Source organism: Melozone crissalis, unplaced genomic scaffold, assembly GCF_028551555.1.
Source record: "Melozone crissalis strain CALT ecotype California unplaced genomic scaffold, PUWL_Pcris_2 ptg000042l_1, whole genome shotgun sequence".
NCBI classification, from domain to species: domain Eukaryota; kingdom Metazoa; phylum Chordata; class Aves; order Passeriformes; family Passerellidae; genus Melozone; species Melozone crissalis.
This window is the reverse complement of record NW_026535820.1, coordinates 40,792,470-40,818,365: the sequence shown is the minus strand read 5'-3', so window position 1 is coordinate 40,818,365 and position 25,896 is coordinate 40,792,470. Positions and strand designations below refer to the sequence as shown.

The 25,896-nt window shown below is 35.1% G+C and overlaps 1 protein-coding gene across 1 annotated transcript in view; it reads left to right on the top strand.

Moving 5' to 3' along the window:
- ABCA13 (ATP binding cassette subfamily A member 13) overlaps positions 1 to 25,896 on the top strand; it is a 169,136-nt gene that overhangs the window by 108,591 nt on the left and 34,649 nt on the right. The window contains exons 41-48 of the mRNA XM_054285153.1: positions 678 to 786; positions 10,379 to 10,433; positions 11,060 to 11,237; positions 13,839 to 13,954; positions 18,338 to 18,494; positions 19,419 to 19,672; positions 19,959 to 20,151; positions 21,841 to 21,950. Coding sequence (XP_054141128.1) covers positions 678 to 786; positions 10,379 to 10,433; positions 11,060 to 11,237; positions 13,839 to 13,954; positions 18,338 to 18,494; positions 19,419 to 19,672; positions 19,959 to 20,151; positions 21,841 to 21,950 — 1,172 coding nt within the window. The remainder of the gene's footprint in view (positions 1 to 677; positions 787 to 10,378; positions 10,434 to 11,059; positions 11,238 to 13,838; positions 13,955 to 18,337; positions 18,495 to 19,418; positions 19,673 to 19,958; positions 20,152 to 21,840; positions 21,951 to 25,896) is intronic.

Sequence of the window (25,896 nt, the reverse complement as noted above, 5' to 3'; positions counted from 1 at the left end):
GTTTCCCTGTTCCTCAGAGAGACTGGCTTGTTTTGTCTGCCTTAAGGTTTGTCTGCATCAATTTCCTCCATGTTTAACAAGCCACTGATGCTGAATTCTGAATCATAAGGCAAAGTGAACAGCTCTGTCTATGGAACAGCTTCATACCTTGTAAACAGTGCTTCCTTGATTCTTTCTTTCTCCCTCTTTCTAGAATATTCTGTTCCTAGATACTTTATGCTGTGTGTCATATTAGAAATAGACATTTCTAATAATGTCTATTATTTAGAAAAGCCTCTTTGGAATATCAATGATTCTTTCAATTTAAGCAATACTTTTATTCATCTTTTTGCATTTTTAATCAAACTGGCAGGTGTTATTTTCTCATTTTTATCCCTCTCTTTGTTCAACCACATGTGTGTAAAGGAAGGGAGGCATAGTATTCCAATAAATCAGAGAATCTCAATTTAGTAATAAATATATGTGTACAGCTCCAACAATAGAAAACTGCTGCATGCTGTTGAAAGATGTATGCAAATCAACCAATTCTGTTCTGCCTAGTTGACTTTCTTCTATAAATAAATGTCATAACAAAAGAATTAGATATCCTTCATGCAATTCTTAAAGGTATGTGAACTTTCAGATCAGCATGCAGATTGAACTAATTTTTGATTGACATTTTCCATTCTTTCTTCCAGGTGTGGTATAACCAGAAAGGTTTCCATTCACTGCCATCCTACTTAAATGAACTCAATAACTTCATTCTATGGCTGAATTTACCTTCTAATGTGGATTGGAGACAGTATGGTAATAGTTTTTCTTTGTATATATTCGTATGTTTTGGAAAGTAGTTTTTAAATAAACTATAATAATTATAAGTATGAAATTTTTTTTATTAACAGTAGGATTTCAGAGTTCAATTTCTCTGGAGGACTGTAAAATGAAAATTTTATAAAGAAAGTTTTTGTGGAAAATATAGTACACAGTAAGGTAAAATTTTAATTTAAAGCTCAGCATGTCATGTGAGTTCCTTACAAAGACATTCCTGTGAAATCAGCAAGTGTAAATTGGTTTGGGATGTTAGTCCCTCTGAAACTGCTGCTAGGGCTTACTTAAATAGCGTGACTAAGGCACAACAGACTACCGACTTATAATTTCTTTGGCACTTTGCTATATCCCCTTATATAAATATCTAGAGTAAATCCAGATTAGCCTGTAAATTCACAGAACAATGTGATGTTTCACATTATTCTGTTACTCAAGGATACTGTATATCATTATTGTACAAAACAAAAGAGCAATTAATATATCTGGCATGTGAATTCTCTGATTCAGATATCCTGAACTTTATAAAAAATTGTTAAAGTAAAAATTTTATGAACTGACATCTGAAAAAATGAATGCTGCCAAAGACTCAGCTGTTAAAACAGATGATGTGGGTTTGGAAATCTAGTTTGAAATCTGGGCTTTATTAACTTCACAAATTCGTGTTAACTTCTATTTATTCATTCTAGTTCCTTTCATTCTTAAAAATTATGCTAAATAGGAATTTGGTTTAGGGAAACTTAAAAAGAGCTTTTGATCAATTTTTAAGAGTTCTTGTAAAATTAGGATGGTTTTCTGTAGTGGAAAAATGATTTTAGGTGTTTTTATAATGAAGAAAGAAGACAAAAACCATGAAAATGGGGAAGGAATCCTGAGAATCTAAAACCAGAGATTCATTAAGAAAACTTTCTGGCATGTCCAAGAAAAAAGAGTAACGGCTTACTTTCACGATGGCTGGGGTTTCATTTTTCTAAAAGAATTATGAGAATGGATCAAAGGTAATATGTTTACACAGAAACTTTGAATGGAATGAAATCAGATATTTTAACAAAAAATTTTAATAGAATCAATTTTTAATCAACTTTCCCTGCACTTCATGAGTCTTACTGATGCTAGCTTTTTTTTTCTATACCATTAGATATCTCATTCTGGAACTTAAATGTTTGTGTACTCTTACTTTTATATCTATCATGGTGAATCAGGGTTTGCTGTCCTGCTTGCACTCAGGGAAAATGATAACTATCCCAAAGATTGTGGGGAATTATTTATTTTTTGGTATTGCATGACACAGAAACACAGCAAGCACAACTGCACTTAAGTTCATTGGGTTCATTGTATAATCTTGTGGCAGAATATGTTAGCTGCCTGCAGAGCTTAAAACTAGAAATTAATTTATTAATTTCTTCATCTATTGGAGAAGTGCAATGAAGATGGACTGATCATGCTCTGGAGGCATAATGCAGAGGGTAGTGTGACAGAAATCTTGAGAAGATAGGTCAAGTTACCTACCTACATGTCTGCATGTATGTATTTGTTTGTGTACTCATGTTTGTGTGCGTACACACATGTATACACTTGTGGAGACCAATATATATGTATATTTTATTTCTAAAAAACAGTTTTCCGGTGCTGCATAGACCATCTGAACACAGTTCACTTTGATGTTTAACTTTCTCTTATTTAAGGATACTGCTCTAACAGAGAAGAACTATTCATATGCTTTTGTGATTCAAATTGTTATATGCAGTCCTGTAAGTCAGCAGTCAGAAAACCACATACTGTGCTCCAAGACTGAAATCTATTCTTTTTGATTTTCTTTTTCCTTCTTCCAAACTCTGTTTATTGGCAAGATCAGTTCTAGAATATTGTTGGAAATTGCTGTGAGGAAGCTTGTTAAGATGTTGCAGAGACATGGCTTTGTAGTTCTGCCTCGCATTAATGACATGCTATTTCACAGAACAACTTTTTTCCTGTCAACAGAACGCTTCTACATTACTTTTAAGTGATATAAAAATAATTTAGTGCTTTAAAAGGGACTGTAAGGACAAAGTCCTTTCTTCCTTCACAAAAAAAAAAAAATAATATTGCTTTACAGAAAGAAGCTTACTAAAACAGAGTAGAGCATTGATGTGAATGTAAACAATAGCAGCAACTATGATATTGAAACAACATTGAGTGAGGTCAACAAGATCAACCACTTGTTTAAGTGCTTGTTCAAAAGCTAAGAAACCCTTTCACTTTGCAGTGATATTCTGTGTGTATTCCTTGAACATGAACCCAGTAGGAGCTCTTCCAGGATCTTTGGAGGAGGGAAGAGCCATTACAGTCCACATGCTGAGTTCTACCTGCTTTGCCCACAAGGACAGATCCAGTAACTTTCAATGGAGATCAGTGGCGCTAGTCCAAGCTTGTGAAAGCTTTTGATAGAAAGGAGCTGAGCAGGAGGCTAATTGCTTTTATCTAATGTGTTTTCTGCAGTCATGAGGATACAGAGAATATAGACTTATGATTTGGTGTGAAAGTTTGAAGGAAAAAATTTTACCCAAGAGCATAGAGAACATATGCTGCCTTGCACTGGTTTATATCTCCAGGGATTTATATCTGTTCTAAAAGCTTTGAAAAAAAAAATAATTTTTGTTCTGTCAGTCCAAGTTACTGAGTCTTCAGCATGCAGCAACAGGAAATTATATCTATTTAGTGATTAAAAAGTCAGTCCTTTTTGCTATTCTGTAATCTGATCTTCAAATACTTTCTCTGTATAGAGAAAGTATAGAGATTTCTCCTCACTCCTGTCTCTTAACAATTTGGGATTATTGGTAAATTTTTCTGTGAGGATGCTTGGAAAGTTACAATGTTTGCTTCTTGTAATTTCATGTAAATAGTGATGCGTCTGTTTAATAAAATGGGTGTGCCCAGCTGGAGGTGCCCATAATTAGATGGAGAAACCGAAATTGGCCCAATCAGTTTATGTCAGTTTAGTGTGGTAGATGGATCAGATGTCTCTTTTGGAACAGCAGTTCAGTGATACTTCTTGTATACAAATATGTCATTTTCTCTATCATGTGCAAAATCACCCCTACCTTCATCATCATGTAATTCTTTGATCCCATTGTGGGAAAAAGTCATCTGTCTCAAGTGTGGAAGAAATCAAATGCATTCTGTTTTCTAGAGGGTTATAAATTCAGTGACATATGATAAAAATGAATATGTTAATAAATAGTTTTTAAAAAAATTAATAATACTCTTCAACAATGAAAGTAAGGTAGGCTGGATTTTTGTCCAAACTCTTCACCTCTGACTGTTATTCAAGCTTATATAAATGATGTTTTCTGATCTTTTTCTGAAATGCTTCATTGTTGCAACTAAGTAATGTAATTGTGAGCAAATAAAAATGTAATTAAGAAGTAAGAAGAATAAAAAACTAAAAGGCAATTTTTTTGCTTAAGCTTAAGAAAGAAATTTTGATCAAGTAAAAATGTTATTTTTCACACCTAGTTGTATAATATTGAGTCAGAATGTGGTTATTATGCTGGAGTATAAGAGAAGGACTATAATCTCACTGTTAGGGTAAGGCTATATAAAGAAAAAAGGAGTGGTTGTCATCTATAATTTTGCCTGTAAAGTAGAGTGGTCAAAAATGTTCTTACATCATTGTTCAAAGAACAAAATGTCTCAGTATAGAAGGGCCTTTTGCAATGCAGCTTCCCCATCTTAGGATTCATACTGAAGTCATTGATTTTTTAAAAAAGCTTTCATACCAGGATTCATTGTAGCTTTCATGTAGCATCCTCATTTATTTCAGATTCAATTCTTCAAAAGAGCAGAAGGGATCAAGGGAGTCATTTTCAACTGAATTTTGGTGGAAAGTGGCTGTAAAGTTTCCTGAATGCTGTGCAAATTATAACTTTAAACCTTATTACAAAGGAAACTGTGAAATGGCCTTTGGATGTAACCTTCTTAACCATGTCTAGTTAGTGGAGGAAACTAAAATAGAAACCATTAATGATGGTGCTGCCTGTGAAATTCTCCATATAAATTGTAATTCTCATATATATATATATATACACACATACATATATACACGCACTACCTCAATTTTTTCTAATACATAGTATTTTACTTAATCTGAAATAAAAAGTCTTGAATATAGATAGCTAGATTGGCCTTCTCTTCAAGTCTGCCACAATCATGGTATTTAGAATCAGTAGCACAGATCTAACAGATCTATGTATGCAATGACATAACAGACAGTTTACAAAAGAGTGCCAAGAGGCACACCCAAAATACATTGCAGAACCAGAAAATATACCTAAGGACAGCCCTGACTAATCTACAGTGATGGCATACAAGCTTGAAGACCAAGTCCTTTAGGGGTTTTTTCATTTGGATTTCTCCAACTGATACTGAAAAAGTATTGCTGGCTTCATATCACTTTACTAATTTTTACTGAAAAAACACAGATTTTGAAGTGTATTTATGTGGAAAGTTGCATCCAAGTGGGGTGGACTGGACTACCAATGTCTTCTGTTCTTTATCATGTACAGTATGGAAACATCTGTAACATCTAAACATCTAAAGTTATGCCAAATTGTGCGCGCCTTTATTTTCTGACAGAGGGTCAGCGGGTATAGATGTGAGGTAAAAGTTCTAGAGCACTTTCTCTTGAAGGCACAGATTGAAGACTATTAATAAGACGTTGATATAGGGAAAGGTGTCCTGAGTTGTGCAGCTTCTGAATGGCATCAGGGCAGGATGCAGAATGTTCACAGGAAGCTTGTCTAATGTGAACTCATTTTCCTTTTTCCTGTAAGCTTTCCTATCCAGAATGAAGAAGTATAGTATTTTATTGAACAAAACGTTACAATCCTTCTAATATTTTATGAAGAATTTATTTCACTAGGTTAGGAATGTCTTTTTAACAAATTAGAATCTAAAATTTGTTTAATCAAGAGCAATGTAAGGAAAGGAGGAGGTTTGTTCCACCTGGTAGGGAGAATACAAAAGGGAAATCATAGAGAAGCTGAAGGGGGTACAATGAATAGTTTACTGCTTCCTCTACTATTAAGCATGTAGCATGGGGCTCCTAGTGTCATTTTCAAAGTAAATACACTCTCCTGCCTAGCTCCCAGCTGTGCTACTCCTGAAATTTATAGTTAAACTGTAAAATTCTGACTACTTCCCATCTCTTTTTTCCATAGTAATCTGACTTGCAGGACTGATAAAAATGTCCTTGTTCTCAGTTGTATTAAAAAAACAGTCTTTCATTGAGCAATACAAGAGATGACAACTGGACTGTTTAAATTAATGAAAGACAAAAATGAGGAAAAAAGAAAAAGACACATCAAAAATGTAGTTAACTCTATAGTTGACAAATAACAGAGAAAAGAAAGAAAGAGAGGCTTCATAGCTGAAAAAAAGCTGAGAAAATATATTCCCATTCCTGAATCCTGCTTGGTATTGGAAAAGTTGGAATGTATGTCTGTTACAATTTTTTACCTCTGCCCATAAAAAAGCCTAAGTGATCACTGTAAAAAGAATGTGACCAACTGCATACTGAGGACATAGATGAAGGATGTTTTAGGATGATAAAGAAAGTTTTTGTTGTGATTAAGTCAGGAGAATATAACGGCAATCTGCAGATGTGGAAGTAATGATTTTTATACTGAGAAATTTATGAAAAGCAGCAGACAGAGTTAGTGCTGAATCATATCATATTTGGTGTTATTTCCTGGCTTGCTTTTCCCTTGTGAATACTCATATAGTAAAATTTGCCCTGAGGGCTGCTCACACAAGGCTTGTAAGTACAGTCCTTAAAAAATCCTTGCATAAACACCAGAAGCATCTGTTTTATAGTAGCTTTATAATTTAGAACTTCTTAGTTTATTTGTCATTTATAGTTTTTAGGTCCTCAAATATGGCAGATAGTTTTCAACTTAATGAGCCTCATTATAGCAGCTTTGCATAGTAAGAAGGCATATAAAGGCAAGAAAGTATCAATAAGTACATTTTGCATCATTTTAACAGCTGTATTGGGACAGAGATATGTGTAAAAAAAGATGGTCTAGGTGGTTAGAAGAAATGTAGGAAGGGATAGAGGTTATAAAAGTTCATGGAAGAGTTTTTTTAAATAAAAAAATATATATACTAGCCAATATATTAATTCTGTTGGTTTGTTCTGGTATTTGAAGTTAAATTCTAACTTATAATTTTGAGTTCAAGGGAACTTTTTTCCTCCATGAATTACAGGCCAGTTTGTTGGCTCTATCCTAAAAGCATCCTTTTTTTGCCAATGGGGTGAAGAAATCATTATATTAAGGTATCAAATTCAGAGATTTTCATGCCCCAGACTAATTGAAGAAACTTAAAATACTGAATGAAAGGCAAGAATTACATTTAATGCAGTGGTAGAATTTTGAATTCTGAACACAACTGAATTTAGTTTAGCACAGTCATACTTTTCTTAGTTGTAATCCACAACCTTGTGAAATTTAATTTCAGTTGTGAGTGTAAATTAGAAGAAAATGTAATCCTTTGTTTCATCTACATGATTTGAATGGAAATTGACTGTCAAAAATGTTTGCTGCTCTTAAGATGTGTGATTAGTTTTTGTGACTATTCCATAGAAGGAAGTTAATTCAGTGTAACAGACTTTTGATTGGTATTGTATGATACAATACTGCAAGGAGCATTATTCTATTTAATGTCATGGGTTTTTATTTTCCCCTGCAATTACCTCTTTTTAACAGTTTCCCTTTATTCTGTATGTTAATAGAAAAGAAAGCAGTGCAGTTCTGCATGTGGAACCCAAGTCAGCTGCTGTAGACTTTTGTTTAACACCAATGCAGTAATCTGAATGTTTTGTTAGTTCCCCCCTGAGATCCTGCTACCAGGCAAGGAAGGGAATTGTCCTGCCCTGCTCTGCACTGAAGTGGCCTCACCTTAAATGCTGTATGCAGTTTTGGGTGCCACAGTACATAAAAGACATTAAGCTGTTAGATAGCACCCAAAGGAGGGCCACAAGGATGGTGAAGGGCTTGGAGGGGATGTGTTGTGAGAACCAGATGAGGTCACTTGGTTTGCTCAGCCTGGAGAAGAGGAAATTGAAGGGAGACCTCATTGCAGTCTTCAGCATGCTCACAGGGGGAAGTGGAGAGGCAGGTACTGATCCCTTCCCTCTTGTGACCAGTGACAGGACTTGAGGAATTGCCTGAAGTTGACCCAGGAAAGGTTTAGGTTGGATATCCTAAAGGAAAAGAGAGTGGGTGGGCACTGAACAGGCTCCCCAGGGAAGTGGTCACAGCACCAGCCTGAGAGAGTTCAAGGAGTGTTTGGACAATGCTCTCAGGCACAGGGTGTGACTCTTGGGGTGTCCTGTGTAAGGTCAGGAGTTGGATCTGATGATCCTGGTGGGTCCTGTCCAATTCTGCATACTTTATGATTATTTCTTCTAATATGCCCACTTTTATTCAAGCATTAGAAAAGCCTAGAAAAACTTTCTGGGAACTAATCAAAACTTTTTTTCTGTCATGCTACTTCTACTTTACATAAATGGAAATTCTATGGTTCCAGTGGGGAAAAAAAAATTCTCTTTGATATGCCTGTTTTGCTTCAGAACAAATAGCAGCAATTGTTTAAAAAATTAATGCTTTAAAAGAAAAACAAAGGAAAATTTTAAACAGTCCCTGAAGGTACATGACATGAAAGACTTCTACAAATAGCAAGGTATCTGTTAGGGATACATCAAAATGTTATTGGCTTGAATCTTTTGTTTTTCTAACTACCATTGGGCTTCAGTGTTCTGCATTTAGCTGTTATTTGAAAAATCTTTACTTTGTAAAAGTTTTATGTGTGAGTTAATCATCCTGTTTTTCAGCTTTTTACCATGCAGTGACTTAGTGATGTTTAGATTACTTTGGCTTGAAGATGAGAAATTAAAAATTAAAGGGGCAAAATAAATGTTTACTTAGTCAAATTTCACCTGTTACTAGAATGAAGAATTTTTTTTTGTCTTTATGCAACTGGACTTTAATGAATTCCAATAAGTGGTGCCCCTCAGAGTCAATGTAAGTCTACCAATAATTTATATCTTTACCAAAGTTACTGGAAATATTATAATTGCTGTTAGGACTAAGTTTGTTTCTTTGTTTTAATTTGGAACAACATAGATTTATTTGGACACTGATCAAATAATGCTGATGTCGTGGTTTAACTTAAGGCCCACTCACACAGCCATTTCCTGAGTCTCCCCCAGTGGTGTGTGTGAGAGAATATTAGAAGTGATAAAACTCATGGGTTGAGATAAAGGCAATTTAATAAGTAGAAAAAAAGCCACACACACACAAGCAAAGCAAGGAATTCATTCACCCTTTCCTGTGGGCAGGAAGGTGTTAAGCCGTTCCCAGGAGAGCAGGGCCCCATCAGGCCTAACACTGATTTAGGAAGGCAAACATCATCACTCCAAACACCCCTCCCATTCCTCATTCTTCCCCCATGTTAGAGACTGAGCATGATGCCATATGATCTGGGATGTCCCTTTGGTCAGTCAGGGTCAGCTGTCCCACTGTGACCCCTCCCAGCTCCCTGTGCACCCCCCACTCTCCTCACAGGTGGAATGGGGGAAGAGCAGAAAAGATCTTGGCTCCAAGTGCTGCTCAGCAATAGCAGCACAAACATCCCTGTGTTATCTACATTTTTTCCAGCACAAATCTAAAATGTACCCCCATACCAGCTACTGTGGAGAAAATTAACTCCATCCAGCACAAAAACAGCACAGCTGGCACATCTGTCAGGCACACCTGCTGAGATAAGTCACAAGCAGCATCAAGTCCAGTGGAACAGCAACTTCTGCAGCAACAATATTTTTGTACCTTCACCCTCCACAGTTTTTCTTTTTTTTGCTTGAAAAGAAAAGAAGCAAAAAGACACAGTGTTTGTTCATAAACTACCTTCCAATTCTAAAGTTAATTTTGTTAGATTGCTACAGGTTGGTTGCACCGAGAACTAAAATAAGCCTAAGAATTCATTGCCTGCTCAGGACTTTTCAAGGTCTCCCAAACTAGGCACATTTTTAATGTAGAGCTCTACAATTTCAATCAAAGGTGTGACTTTTTTTTCTTTTGTGAATTTATCTAAACAGTTTTTCTCAGCAAAACATCAGTAATCTAAAAATTGCTGAAATATCTAATCTAAAATCTAAATCAAGTGTATAAATTGCAGTAACAATCTACCTTACTCAGAAGATTAGGTGTATGAACAAATTCTACTTTAGGTTTTGTATTTGATCTCTACTGTGATGTAGATTCTGTAGCAATATGCAACAAGCCTCAACCAATTCCCCAACTTCAGAACACAGAAAAGCACTACTACTTATGTTTATTCATTAGTTTTTAGTGGTTCCAGACACTGGAAATCACTCAATGGATTTGGTTTTGCAGACTAGTATTTGATCTCTTTCTGTTGATTACTAAGTATTTAGCCTTTTTAGTTGTACATGTAACAAGTGTTAACGGTGTACTCCAGAACTTGAAGTCCTCAATAAGCTTTAACATTTCATGATTTATTTTTCTTTTCACAGGGATAACACTCTACAGCCAACCATATGGAGGAGCCTTGTTGGATGAGGACAAAATGTGAGCAAACTCTTAAAATATTTCACAGCAGCAATCAGCAGACAATTGAAACTCTCAATTAGATAAGAATGTATGGTTCCGGGAATAGATGCTGTGAATTGAAAGACACAATTCAGTTCTACTGAGTGAATCATTTTTTACTGTGGTCTATCTGTAAAGTCCACTGTTTATACCCAAAATACTTGCAGTATTTTGTAAAGAAAAATACTGAATTTATGCTGATTGTGTCATAAGTTTTAAACAGAGTAACTATTTCAAATGATTTTGAGGGTTTAAATTATGGTTTTCTGTAAAGGGGAAATATTTGCATAAGCCTCACTTTACAACTCGGACACATGCTGTGCTTTGTAACTCACCTATAGTTTCGTAATTTAGCACATCTTGTTCCTGTTCTTTAATTAGATGTTGACAGTGAAGAGGCATTGTGTCCCTGCTCATTGCAGGATGTTAGAATGTAGATGATCTTTAAAGTCCCTTCCAACCCATTCTGTGATTCTGTGGTATTTGCAATCAGGATTAAAGTCCTAATGTCTAGTGTTTTGGTGAGAGGTTGGCCTGAAAAATGCTAGCCTTTGAGGGGTCTTCCCCATTGTGTTTTCAATGCACTATTTTGCTTTTTACCCTAGAATGGAGAATGTTCGTCAGTGTGGGGTAGCACTGTGTATCATGCTGGGATTCTCCATCCTTACTGCATCCATTGGAACTGCCATAGTGAGGGACAGAGTATCTGGGACAAAACGCTTGCAACACATCACAGGCCTGGGTTACAAAACTTACTGGCTTGCTAACTTCTGCTGTGATATGGTATGTATTGTGTGAGGCAGCATGTGCTCAGGTGTACGCTTTATCCTAGTTTCTTATAAATGAGTAAAAGGAGTTATGGTCACAAGATAATGAATGAGATTTGAATTGCGCAGTGACAGCTCCATTCTGACATGCTAGCAAACATTAAGTCACCATTCCTACTTTAATGTGGACAGGGATTGTGTTCCTTGCTTCCTAACGTTGAATTGTAAATGATTTGCTAGCTTTAGCTATGTGCAGTATTTTACAAATAAAAGGAAATTGGTTAATCGGCCTAGACAGAAAGAATCTTCCACATAGCGGCTCATAGCAGGAATTTCTATGCTTTGAATTTTGCCTTGCACTGGCGAACCAGACAAATTAGTGGAGAAAACTGAAAACAATAGTCAGCTACTTTAAGGCATAATTGTGTTATGTGTTGTTGTGGATAATATGAGAGATACTTATGATTAGTTCCTTTTATTTGTGTCAAACACTGGAAGAGGCAGCTCAGGGAAGTGGTGGAGTCACCATCCCTGGAGGTATTTAAAAGCCATGTAGATAAGGCGCTGAGGGACATGATTTAGTGGTGGATTTGGCAGTGCTGGATTAATGGCTGGACCTGATGTTCTTAAGGTCCTTTCCAACATTTAGGTTGGATTTTATGACACCCTGGTCAGGAACAGAAATTTTTGGAACACCTTGTTTTCATTTAGACTGTTCTAATTCTGAAACATTAGATCTTCACCTATCCATGCTTGAAATCAGAATTTTCACACTTGAGCAATCTTGTGGTAAGAGCACATTTTTCCAAGTGTTATTTACTTGGGCAGTCAGTCTTGGTATTTCTTTTTGCTGCTGCTTCAGATAAGAAGGCTTGGTTAAAAACAGTCCTTCATCATTCAGTTTCTCCTTGTGAGCAAAGTCAACTCCTCATTATTTTCTGCCAATCTCTCAAAATGTTCTCACAAATTCAACACAGTACTGCATGATCAATCGTGATGTGGGAAAGAATAGACACTGCTTTAAATGCTAATTGTGCCACAGATCATTTAGGGACACTGAACACATGAATATATGTACTGTCAAATTTTAAATCCCTCTACATATTTTAAATATTACAGGCTGTGTTCTGTATTACTGGTAGCACAATCTTTACTAGGACTGCAGAAGTATTCGATTTATGATATTGCTCTCATGAGAATCAGGCTGTTCTTACTGTATTTATAGGCATGAATGGTATTCATTACTATGTTCAACAAATGGAAAAAGTGTAAGTGCTAAGAAAATTCGAAGAGAAATAAAGACATTTTGTTCAGATTAAGCTTGTGTCACTAGAGGGGCAAAATAAAAGCTGTTTTGTTGTACATGCACAACTTCTGTAATATACCATGATTTCAGGGTAAGATTTCGAAATGAATTTGATTTTAAAGTTATTGAGTTATTTCTCGACAGAAGCCCCAGGTCTATTGAAAAGTACTGGGACTCAAATGCATTGTGACTTCTCTAAAATATTTTTAAACAGCTTCAGGATGACTGAAGCTTATATCTATGGGTGGTATGCTATGATATTTGTATATGGCAAAGAAAAGCTACACTGTGAATGACAACATTGCATCCATCTACATTTTATTCCATTGCCCTTCTCTTAAAAAAAAAGTATGTTTTCCCAGTAGCAAAGACGTGATGGCCTCTGGTTTAATTTGGAACAGGTTTTCCCTGTGCTTCAGTATGAAAGTCTAATTTTAACAGTATGTTGTTCTTCTACACTGAATATTTAGCTAGACCTTGATTTGTTGCCTCTATTGCAGTAGTATCTCAGAATCTCAGTTCTATTAGGTTAAAGCTATAAAGCTACTATTACATAAGTAGAAATGGAGGCAGTCAGCACCTAGTGAGCTCAGGTTCAGTGCGCAGAGCAGGACACTGAAAATGGAGCTGAGCACAGATCTTCACATCCTGACATTGCTATTTGCAAGCAGAATCCCTCTCTCTTAAATACTTGGATATGAATCTTCTGTACCAATCCCACCTTGTCACCCCTAAGTATTGGTTGCCATTATGTCAAGAGACTAAAGAGCGAAACTGTTTTCCCTGTTGCCTAATGGCTGTAATGCTCTTACATATTTTTAACATTCCAAATAAAATATGTAATTTGCTTCATCAGCACACATGGTCCTTCATTAAAATCTCTTTTAAAATTGCATCATTATTATTCTCCCACATGAATGCAGCACCAATCAGTAAAACTGCTGTTTCTGAAACCAAGTCTCTGTATTCACAGTGTAATTTGATGTTTTGGAGCAATGGCCCCACATGGACTCATTATCTGGAAGAATCAGCTTGTTAAATGGATGTATTGGAAAGGTCAATAAAAATAGGATTAAAGGGGGTATTCTGTAGTCAGATTTTATCTTGTCAGGTTGTTTCATGTGTAGGGGGCAGTTTCACAGCAAGTGCAGACTATCAAATCTCCAAGCTCTTCTGCCTATTTCCTCCTAAATTATAGTGTAATTGTACTGAAAGTATGGAGAAGTTAATTTGTAAAACCCTCCTATGCAAATTAGGCAAGACCAGTAAGAGATGCTCACCTGCTCAATTTTTTTTTCCTTCTGTTTCTAGCTGTTTTACATGATTCCAGTCACCCTGTGTGTTGGTGTTATTAGTGCCTTCCAGCTATCAGCCTTCACTTTCCGAAAGAACTTGGCAGCCACTGTTCTCCTGCTGATACTCTTTGGGTATGTGATTGGAAATGCTACTATGGAATTACAGGTTCCAAGAAACAAACATAAATCTTTAGATGTAGCTTGCACCTGCTGCTGGATGCATGGTTTTCTGTCTTTGTAGCTGATTATGATTCACCAAAGCATAGTGAGAAAACAGACTGAAACTTGAGTTTGAAAATTAAACAAAAAAGGTGGAGGGAGATTTACTCACACATTAAAGAAAAAAAAAAAAAAAAGGGAGTGCAAACATCTTGGAAGATACTAAGCCTGTATAACAGTAGTTTACTGTTAAAAATTGATTGTATATTATCTTCCAGAAAATGACGGAATATTAACATAGGTCAGAATTTCAGTGCTTAGCTGCGCAGACTATCATCAAGAAAGTAAGAAACGGCTTTTATTAAAGCTCTAACAATTTTCTGTAATTCTACATAGCTCCAGGAGTTTATATTTCCAATGAGAAGTCTGTCCAATGTGAAGTACTGGGGTGGATAGAGTTTTGTCTCCCAATAGAACTGTGAGAGAGGAAAGTTCTACCATGCTCTCTTGCTTAGTTTAACATGAAAAACAACAGAAAAAAAACCCCAAACCAAAAACAAACCTACCAAAAAACCACAAAACCAAAACCAACAACAAAAAAACCCAACCAAACAAAAAAAACCAGAAAAAATCCAAAAAACCCTGAAGCAACAAACAGAGAAAAAAACCCCAAAACAAAACAAAAAACAACCAAAAGCAATTCTGTAATAGAAGGTTAAAATAACTGGTTCAATAAAGAATTGATATTTCTATAAAAGTAAGTCTGTTCAGCCCTGGGATCAATTATATTAATAGTGTGTCACTATTGTGTCACTTGAGGGGCAGAATGAAACTTGTTTTGCTGTACATGTACAGCTTCTGTAATACACCACGATTTCAGGGAAAGATTTCTGACAGAGTTTGATTTTGAAGTTATTTATTTATATAAAGACAGAAGCCCCAGGTCTGTTGAAACATACTTGGACTCAACTCATAGTGGGACTCATAACTCTTCCCATGTGCTGACTAAGGTGATGTTAGAAATGCTGAACATTAATTGTTAAAGGAAAAGGCTTCTGAGAATTTTATTACTTATTTCAAGCAACTAATTGTTGCTACCCTTATAAGGGAGAGTGCATATGTTACAAGACAGGTGTTTAGATAATGAAATATAGATACAAGAATGGTAGGCAAGGAAAGAAGAAAGGACCTTCTACAAGGTCAGGTCATGTTCTATTCCAGGAGGACTCTCAGATAAACCCTTCAAAAAAACCCCCAATTTACTATATTGCTCCTTGAAAACTGTTTTCAAGGTTTTGTGCCTCCAGCAACTCATTTTTTAGAAACTGTTTAGGTATCCTCAAATCTGGATGTTTTCTTGGAAATTCTAGCCTAAGTTTATTCAGAACCATAATTCATAATTGTCCTTCATCAAATACCTTTTGCAAACCAAAACAAGCCAAGTCCCCTCTTGTAAAACCTTAAAACCTCCAAATTCCTTGCATAATTCTATTTATCATTTTTCCTTACAATTGGGCTCCTATTTCCTGGATGTGAATAGCCAAACTAGCATGAACTATTCTAGAGGTCATGATGCTAGGTTTTTGTAAATAACTTGTATGAAACATCCAAAGTTCATAATTTCCTCATCTCTGTATCTTTCTTGTGTACCACCCTCACTTCCTTCCTTCTGCACTTACATCAAGTGATTCCTTCAAGTTAAGGGCGCAAATTCTAACCAATCTTAGTGCAAAGATTTCACATTATGAATAATCAAAAAAAGGTGAATTCTCACACCTTTTTTTTATTAGCTTTACAACCACTGAATCCTTCTTGAGATCCAGTTGCTGTCATGTTAGCCAGGCATAGGCTTCTATAGAAACCCTAGCCAAGCATCAATTGAAGCACACAGTACAGAGCTGTATGTCTACTGAAGTATTTTCAGGGTTTTTCCTGGTGTGCCATGGGTTTTGGCCCTGCCCACAGTGTACTATCAAGTGCCAGTTATATTGGCATTGTTTTAACCAAAGAGTTGAGTTAAACTTTGAATATTTCAGAAAAAAAAAGGTCAATGAATGAAAATGGGTCTTATTTTGTTGACTGCAGATGCAGCTTAATCAGCTCAATATAATCCCTCCTGTACTGTTCAGCTTTGGCTGACGTAACAGATGTTGCAGTGATTTTTAACAAGAAATTCTGTGTATTCACTGTGTATTAACATATATTAAAGATCCAATTGCTGTCTCTAAGTTTAACGTGTCTCAAGGACATTGATAAACTTCACAGTTTCCACTCTTCCTATTCTACCCTTTATTCAGCCTAACTACACCAAAAATATGATGAAGCCTATTGTGGCCATTTTACTCTTCCCCAGTACTGTGCATATAATCCTCTTTCATCTGCATGCCATCACCATCTGCGTTTTTTTTCTTTAAAATTTTATTTTTTTCTTCAGGATGTACTTGTGTGGATTTTCTGATCTAGAACAAAAGATAAAAATAGCCCAGTTATATACAAAAAAGTTAAAGAGAAGAGGGTGTGTTTGAAAGAATAATCAGGTTTCTTAGTGTGCTACTTTAAAAGTAACTTCCTTTAAAAATAAAACCAAACTGCATCCTTTTCTCTTTTAGATGATTGCAGAGATGTTTTCTAGTCCAAATGGTTAAGCAGTCCAAACTGTTCTGTCTTTTATACTTAGAAAATACTAAATTGCAACTGCAGCTGAGGGAAGAGAAAGAGGACAGGAATGTAGGTGTAACTGGCCCCAACTTTAAAGACTGCATTTGAACATCATATAACTCTTGGAATCTGAAAGTCTTACTTGTTTCTTAGCAGTTATAAGCAAAAAAATCAAATTTTGCTTTCATTTACAGCAGAGCAGCAGCGCTGTAAATCATGTCTATTTCCTGAGCTGTTTCCAAGGATGGACTTGTATTTATGATATTGTTATTCTGCGAACAGTGATTTTGGTATGCGCATCAAGGGAAGGAAAGATTGTGTGATTAAGACTGGAAAAAGGATGCTGAAAAGTATAGTGGGATCTTGAATACTTACAATTTCATTTGAGACCCAAACATTGAGTCATTTAACCTTTATCTTCCTGATAAGTTAAGATAACATTATATTACTTCCCAGCAGAGTTTGCAAGTCTGTTTTTTAAGGTAAAGAATTTTGGCATTCTTCAATGCAAAAGATTCATCTATAAAGTACAGAATACTGAATTCAAGAGGGAATGACTTAGTTTAGTATTTTAAGTAATTTAATAAAATGACTTTTATGACTTAGTTTAGTAATCTAAACTATACTTTAGGGCAATGAAGAAGTGAATTCACAGACTTTTGGCTAGTTGCTCTTGCACTGAGCTCACTATTAAAGCAGTTGCATATTAATATTATACAGGAAGTATTTATATATACGCTACATATATACTTATTGTTGTACGATAGTGTATGCTGATACATATGCTCCTGCAGTCTATATACTGCTTGTTTGACAGATATATCTTGCACTATGTTGAATGGAAAATAAATTTTCTTTATATGGCATGCATGTGCTGATTGCCTGGACCTTATTTTAATCTTATTTTAAAGAGATTATAAACATCTCTTTATAAATAAAAAAAATGTACGTGCTCCATTCTGAATAGGCATCATTTGATTTGTCATGATGGAGGTGCCTTCCTCCTTCCTTTAAACATTCTCATTGAAGATGATGTAACCATGGACATGCTGTCTTATCCTCATAGTGTTATGCACTCATTTTTGACAGCTATTACTCTACTGACAACCTGCTTAAGGTAATAACATGGTCTGTAGGATTTTTCAATTCTCACATATCACCAGAACAAATACGCGTTCCAGTTTGAAAATTATTGGGTTTTTATTTATTTTTCTTTGCTTTCTTTTCTCACTACCTCGTTTTTCTTCTTTTTTTTTTTTTTTTTTTTTTTCTATGAAAGCCTCTCAGAAAAGATTGTGGCTCAGCATCCACAATTTAGGCTTTAAATATTTGATTTTAATTCTATATATGTGTAAGAGGCTTGATAAGGTGCATGGATTTGCAATCATTCAGAAATTAAGATTGCAAGCTTTCTGGAACAGTCAAAGTAAATATCTACAGCTGATATACACATAAATGGATCATATGTGCACATAACATGGCAGTAAATATGTGTACATCTATGGAAGTATAAGCCAATTTTTGAAAGAATATGTATCCCAAATTGGTCTCTTTTTTAAATCACTTGTTCTGAAGAGCTGTTCGCCTGTCTTAAAAATAAAGAACAATAATTATGATTTTTTTCTCGTGTGATAACTGACTTTTTTGGGGGCAAAAACATAACTTATTTGTGACAGTTTTGTTTCTTTAAACTTTCAGATATGCAACTTTACCTTGGATGTATCTTGCGTCCAGATTCTTCTCCAGTTCAGATGTAGCTTTTATTTCCTATATCTCCTTAAATTTTGTGTTTGGCCTGTGTACCATGCTGGTGACTCTCTTGCCTCGCTTGTTAGCTATAATTTCTAAAGTGCAGGTCAGTATCAAATCTTTGGTTTACCTTTTTCAAAACTGACATGTATGCACACAGATAAATGCATATATATATTTGAGAATGTTCGTGTGTGTTTATATATTTATACAGATAAGATTTCTCCTGAAGAAGAACATACGGTTCTTATATATTCATGATTTTTCTGTATTGACTGTTATCATCTTGAATTTTAACTTGTATATAACCCAAAAAAGCATGCTGTAATAATGAAAAAACAGTGTTAATTGAAACTTTGACATTTTCTAGACCATTAAGTTGTAATTGGCACATAATGGGAGCTGTTCTGGTTGATTAAATAGATTATATGCATTGTAAAATGTGTTTGAATAATATTGACATAAGAGATAAGCTGCATATTCCTAGTATCACTAATGAAATGTATGAATAGTAATTTATACAGCACATTCTCACTCCATGTATGTGTTTTTAATTAGTCATAACTGTATTTAAACAACTTGATGGAAAGGACTTCCAGAATGAGTATGACTCTATTCATGTACAGGTCAAAAACTTGATGTTTAAAGTCAAATCTGGATAATCTGTCATGCAAGTGTGTAAGCAAATTCAGTAATCACTTGGGTTTAAGTTCGTGATTTAAATTTGATATTATTCAAATATTGAAATGTTAAGGAAATAGAAGAATCATGGTTACATGTGTTTTGATGCTGTCTATGAACTTCAACTAAGATCAGAATGCCATGGCTGTAGAAAGTCTAAAATGCAATATTATATAACCCTGAACCCCAAAATAGTTCATAATACGTTCACTTTAGAATTCAGTTTACCATGAGTGAGATTTGAATGCAGTATCCAGTTTTGCAAGTCTGCTCATTAGGCTGTTGGAGGAAACTAATTTTTTTCTCTTTTATCTTTATTCTCCTTCATCCTTCCCGTGTCTTAATACAGAGTTTTCAGAACATCTACAATATCCTCAAATGGGCATTCATCATATTCCCACAATTCTGCCTAGGCCAGGGCTTAATAGAGCTTTCATACAATCAGATCAAGTTTGACCTGACCAGGAACTTTGGAATAGATTCTTACGTGAGCCCCTTTGAGATGGACTTCCTGGGCTGGATCTTTGTGGCAATGTCCCTCCAGGGAACACTACTACTTTTGTTACGTCTTTTCCTTCATTGGGATCTCCTCTGGAAATCAAGGTTTGTTATCATTTGTATTCTGCCACAGTGGGCATTGAACTAATTTTCGGAGAAAGAAAATGGTGTGATCCTTTGAACAACTGAAGATAAATACTTCTGATAACATGGTGTACCTGAATTAATGTAAACTACAGAAAAAATACAAGTAGTAGTTTTTCCCTTGAGTTCTGATGAGAATTGATCACCAAGTGCTAAGGGATTGCAACCAGGAAAATAAGAGTTATGCAGAATGCAGCAAATTATGACCAATTTTCCATGTATCACTCATTATCATCCTCTGTTGTAGGGCTCATTGCTCAGTTAACAGCATGGACAGCCCTTCAGAAGATGTTGATGTAGAAATGGAGCGACAGAGACTCTTTGGTGGAAGAACTGGTAATGATGTTCTACTTTTGTACAACCTCAGGAAGTGTTATGGAGGTTTCAGTAAGAAGAACACAGCTGTGGAAAACATAAGCTTGGGCATACCAAGGGGAGAGGTAAAAGAGTCTTTCTTTTTCCCCTTTTATAAAGTAACACTTTATTCTGAGCAATTGTTGAGACATATTCAGTGTGTCTACAGTGAAGGGCCGGTAGAGAGCAGCAGAAAAAATTCAGTTGATTCAGTTGTAGTAATTTCTGAAAATTGGAAAATTGGAATCTGGATAAAAGAAGAAACTCTGGTGGTGCTGAAGAAGAACTGTTCATTTATTTTTTAGTTAAACATTCATCAGAGTCTCAATTTTTTACTTCTTGCTTTACTTTACCAAATTATTCTATTAGGCTAACATAAGTAAGGTAGCATAGCAGTTTAGTGTTCAAAGAGAAAACAGAATACCCAACTCAATAGCAAACTATGGACTGCATTCTGAATTTGTTGCCGTAGCACATTTTTGGTTCCCATGCTGAAATCATCACAGTGTTAGCGTTCAGAAATACATAATCACGAGAATGATTATATGCAGGTGCTTTTATTGAAGAGCTCTGGGTGTTAGGGGTATAAACCCAAATCTGACCCCAACATGGGTTTGGGATGAACATGTTTTTATATTCTATCTTTATATAACTTTCATGTTAATTATTTAACTTATATTGTTCTATTGTATACATAGATTTCATCCAAGCATAGGCTCCTCATGGTCCCCCTCAAACTTCTAACATAGTTTCTCATGATTCTTCTTACGATTAAACAATAATTATATTTAATTACTAAACAATCATCACATCTAACAATTATATCATTTATCATATACTGCTTACGCAGGTGCAATTTCACATGATCTGGCAAACACAAAGCCTAACATTTTCAGAGTCTATTTTTAACATTTTTCCAGGCCCCACTAAGTCTAGCTTCTTACTAATTCCCCAAATTTTATGATTTTTAAACCTTTTACTATCAATAGTACCTTTGAATATAGCATATACAAATAAACTATTTCAATAAATAAAAATTTAGTGCTGAGCAAGTTTGTGTTTGGGGGCTTTATTCATTATTTGGATGGCTTGGGGCATTGCAGATATTAATTTTTAAACTACTGAGAAAGAAAATTCTCTTCTTGGTTGCTAATATGAAATTGGAAAATCTGAGAAACTTGCACATGGCAGCACAGGTGCAGTGATGTTCCTGCTACTTACTGATCCGCTGTTGGGTAACTGAGGTAACCAGGAGGATATTATTGTTGATTAAAAGCCTATAAATCAATAAGAAAGTTCACAAAAAAAAGTATTTATAAATCATAAAGGGCTATGTGTAGACTTAATATCAATCCTATCCTAGCTTAAGCATTAAGTTATTGCAGCTAGGGGCCTGAAATAAGTGTTCAAAATGAGTGTGTCTCTTGGATGTTAGATATTCAGTCGTACAGAGTGAAACAGCTCATGACAAGCTCAGAAATATTCACTCTATGGACTGATATCCAGAGTTTGGAAGCAAGACCTAAAATCCTCCTGTTCAAATGTAGCATTTACTAATAATATGGATAAATAATGGTTTGGATTGTTGGGCAGAGTTTAAAGAGGAGGGCTAGAATGCTAAATAAGTCACTTCTGGTAATTAGCACACACATTATACCCATATATAGTTTCTTACAGACATATAATAGGAAACATGGAAAGGGGAGAAATTTGAAGAAGTAATATTTATTTTTTCAGTATAGCATATTGATTTTTTTCCCCAATATCTCTGATAGTGTTTTGGACTCCTGGGAACAAATGGAGCTGGGAAAAGCACAACATTTAAGATGCTGACTGGAGACATCATCCCATCTGCAGGACGTGCTGTTATCAGGACTCCTACCGGGTAAATAACACAGGGTTTGATCAGAATAGTGCTAATTGATAATGCACATGATCAAAGACTCAGCATGTCTTCAGTCTTTTATACTGTACTCTAGGGACCCATTTTGTTCTCTTTTAAATGTATATTGCTTTGTTGCTGTTAAATCTCTGTGGAAAAGCTTTTAAGCATTATTTAATTCTGTTTGACAGCTGTGTTAATTGAGAATAAACTTGTCTACTAGCAAAAGAGAAACTCTAAGAAGACTTAATATACATCCTTTTAAAACTTTTAAAAAAAGCTTAACATATGTTAAAATGCATGGACATATATCCCCCTATAAGTTCTGCACTGAGAGCTTTCCAGGTTTAGGCAGGTGAGCAGTGCTTCAAGTGGGTAATTTTAAAATATTGTCCTACACTAATGTACTTCAGAGTCATTAATTAATTACTTGATCAATATGCTATGTATTAGGATAAGAGGTAGTGTTGGTGAGATTTATCATTCTGATGGACTGATAAAAGAATAATGGACGTTAGGTCAGATGTAACCAATAATTTTAATTTTTCTCAGCAAAATTGAAGGGAAAAGAAAGTTATTTTTTTCAGTCAGTAGTAAATATGTATATACACATACGTAAATGTCTTTTGGGCTCTTTTCCTAAATGATGCAAATTTCAAAATCTTTTTTGGACAAGGACAGGTCAAGAGTTTCATTAGGAATTTTTAAAGGAAGCATTTTTGGATTTTCAAAATGGCAAGTTACATTTCTTTGGCCTAGAAATCAAATGCTTTCATAGGTCAGTGTTTCCTTACTTCTATACAGAGATAATGATCATCAGATTTAACTTCAAAGATAAGAAGCTTCAGTCATTGCAAAATTCAGTTTTCTGGAAAATTTGCACTTTTGAAATGGAAAATATCACCAATATATAACATAATTTTAATTCAAAGTGTTTTCTCATTATCTGTTATAGCAAATCACACAAAATGTAGATCATAAATCAGAAATGATTTTTAAAAACGGATTTTGAAAAAAGTATTCTTAAGAGAAGAAGTGGTGTGAGCGAGACTTTAAAGCGGTTAGAGAGACTTTTAGATGGTTGTTTTCACTTATAATTTTCCAGAATTTTTTTAAAATAATTTTTTTCTTAAACAGAAGACAGAATTTTTCAGATATTGATCAAAATTTAAAATAAGAGAAATGATTGAAAATTGGATAAAAATCAACATTTGTTATTCTTTGGAACAGATGAATGGCATTTTACCTCCTGGTACACGATATGATGGATGCCAGAAGTTTATAGCATGAGTCTGAAGAGGATTTGAGATTTGGAAAAATAAAATGATCTGTAATATATTTTTTAAAAATAAAATACCTCCATTAGGGCATCAGGACATTTAAGCTCCCTCAAAACAAAAGTTTTGTTTTGATTCTGAGCAGTATTTTGCTGTAGATTTTAATAGGACTTGTCTTGGGTCTTACCTGTGCATTCATGGGTCTCATATGACTATCCCTGTGCAATGTTGTTGCAGGTCTGTATTTGGGCAAACAATTTGATCCAGTGCGAAAATTGCAAAATTTTAACATCCAGTTGAAAGCAAATACAAAGTTATAAGAATAAAATTCATTGTTATATATATTGACACTTACAGTATGTTTGCTGACTGCTACATGTTTTTTTAGAAACCCCTAAAAGAATTTTAAAAAATTACAGAACATTTCATTAATGCCTGGATTCCTTTTATCAGTTGTGTTGCTATGTACCTGCGGTTAAATGGCTAAAAATGCTTCTGAGGTCAACTAACCAGCTACTGGCTTTTGACAATAGGCTAAATGCTGTCCCTGGACACTGTGAGTGTCATTTTCATTTCCCATATTGTGTTTTATAAATCCAAGATGAAAACATATATTAAGATGCAATGTTATTTACCATATACTAAAACATAGGTAATGAAATCTGACACACTTTAGGAGGCTTGAGAGAAAGCCTTAGACAATTGAATTTCAGTGTAAAAAATACACTTGACAACATTAATTATCGCCTTGTATTATGGTGGTGTCGATCGAGTTTATGGATTTTTTGTGTTTGAAGGGGCTGAAGTGAGTGTAAATCCCATATTCCCAAGATTTCAAAACTTAATGCTAATTCAAGAAGGCAACCTTAAGTAAGAGCTGCTATTACACAGTAACTAAACTTAGAGAAAGAAATTATTTGAGACTGTGTGAAGAAATTTATGTCCCTCCTGACTTTGTTCCTTGCTTCATTATTTTGGAAACTGCTGTTGAGCAGATCGTGGTGCATTGTGTTGCTGTATTCCTGAAAATCACTTAAGAGGCAAGTTTGCTGGCTCTTCTAGAGGTGAGATGGTAACCACAACAGGTCTGGAGAGCCGTTCCTCAGCAGCTAAGAATGACCAAAATTACTAATTGCAGGAAATTTTAGGTGGATTTATTTTCATTTATGTCTCAGAGAAATGAAGGAAAGTATGGTAAGAAGGCTTGTCCTTTTTTTGCTCTGGTAGTGTACTCAGAAGCCTGCTGCTCCTGGCACAGAGACTACAGTCAGCAGAAGAAAGCAGCTGCTGATCACAGCTGCAAAACATTTCTCGTTCAGCAGAATTAGGTTTTTTGCTTGAAATTTACATAATGAAGGAGATTAGATAAAAAAATTAACCCTGATACCTATTCCTGATGAATAATGCAGCTTAGATGTAGATCCCATCTCTTTTGGGTTTGACTGGAAAGAATACATCTTTTGTCCTCTGTTACTGTGAGAGGATGAGACATTGTACTTTGATCCTTCAAAGAATCATAACACGGTTTGGGTTGGAAAGGACCTTTAAGGTCATGTAGTTCCAACCCCCCTCCCTGGGCAGGGACACTCTCCACTAGACCCGCTTAATCAAATCTACATCTAACCTTGATGTAGCAGCATCCATGGCTTCCCAGGACAACCTGTTCCTGTGACTCACCACCCTCATAGTAAAGAATTTCTTCCTAACATCTAATTTAACCTCACCTTGATGATGTATTCTTCATGATCAAATAACTAAATGAGTATGTAAAATTACTATTATGAACATTGGAAAACCGAACTAATTTTATTCCATGTGAAAAACCTTAATTCATAACAGATTCCATTTCCTTGAATAGCTATGCTTCAAGTCTTTTGGTTTAAAAACAAATTAAAAACCAAAGAAACCAAAGAAATCCATGCATACATTTTCCTTCTTAATACTGAATTTGAAATGAAGTCAGGAGTGTCTTTTTGAGGCAGGTGCACTGCTAATGACCTTGAGTTTTATTAGACAGCAGTTGCACCTTGGAACAACATGAATTCTAGAAATGGAAGATGGGATTTTCCAAAGGTATAAGTTGAACACAAAGAAGAATTTTTGAAAGGTCCACCTAGAACATCTTAAAAGTGCAGGGATTTATAGAGAAAGAGCCTCAAACACCAATAATCAACTTGTATTCAAGGAACTTCTGCTACAGTCTCAAAGAAATTTTTAAAATAATCTTCTGAGAAATAACTTCCTTTTTAACAGGACATAAGAGCAGATTCACAACATCTTCAAGTACTTTTAAAGATTTGTTGTCCTCTAGGTTGGTTGTTTGCTGAATGCTTAATACAACAACAACAACAAAAAAGCTTATTCCTAAGAATCTGAGAGAGATCTATGTCTGTTTGCATAACAAAAGCTAATAAAATCCATAGAAGATAGGTATTATGTATGTTAATTTTCAGTATCACTGGGATTCATAAGTCAGAGCGTCATTAAGTGGGAATATTTGTGAAAAACTAAAGCCAACTTCATATTTTCTGAAAATTGGTTTTTACAGGACTTCTTTGGTGGGGAAATGATTTTGGGGGAGGGAAGGCTTCTGATCTGTTTTAATTGGGGTTTTCTCTTTTTGACACACTACAAATTAAGTAGATATTTTAAATGCACTGTATGCCTGAACT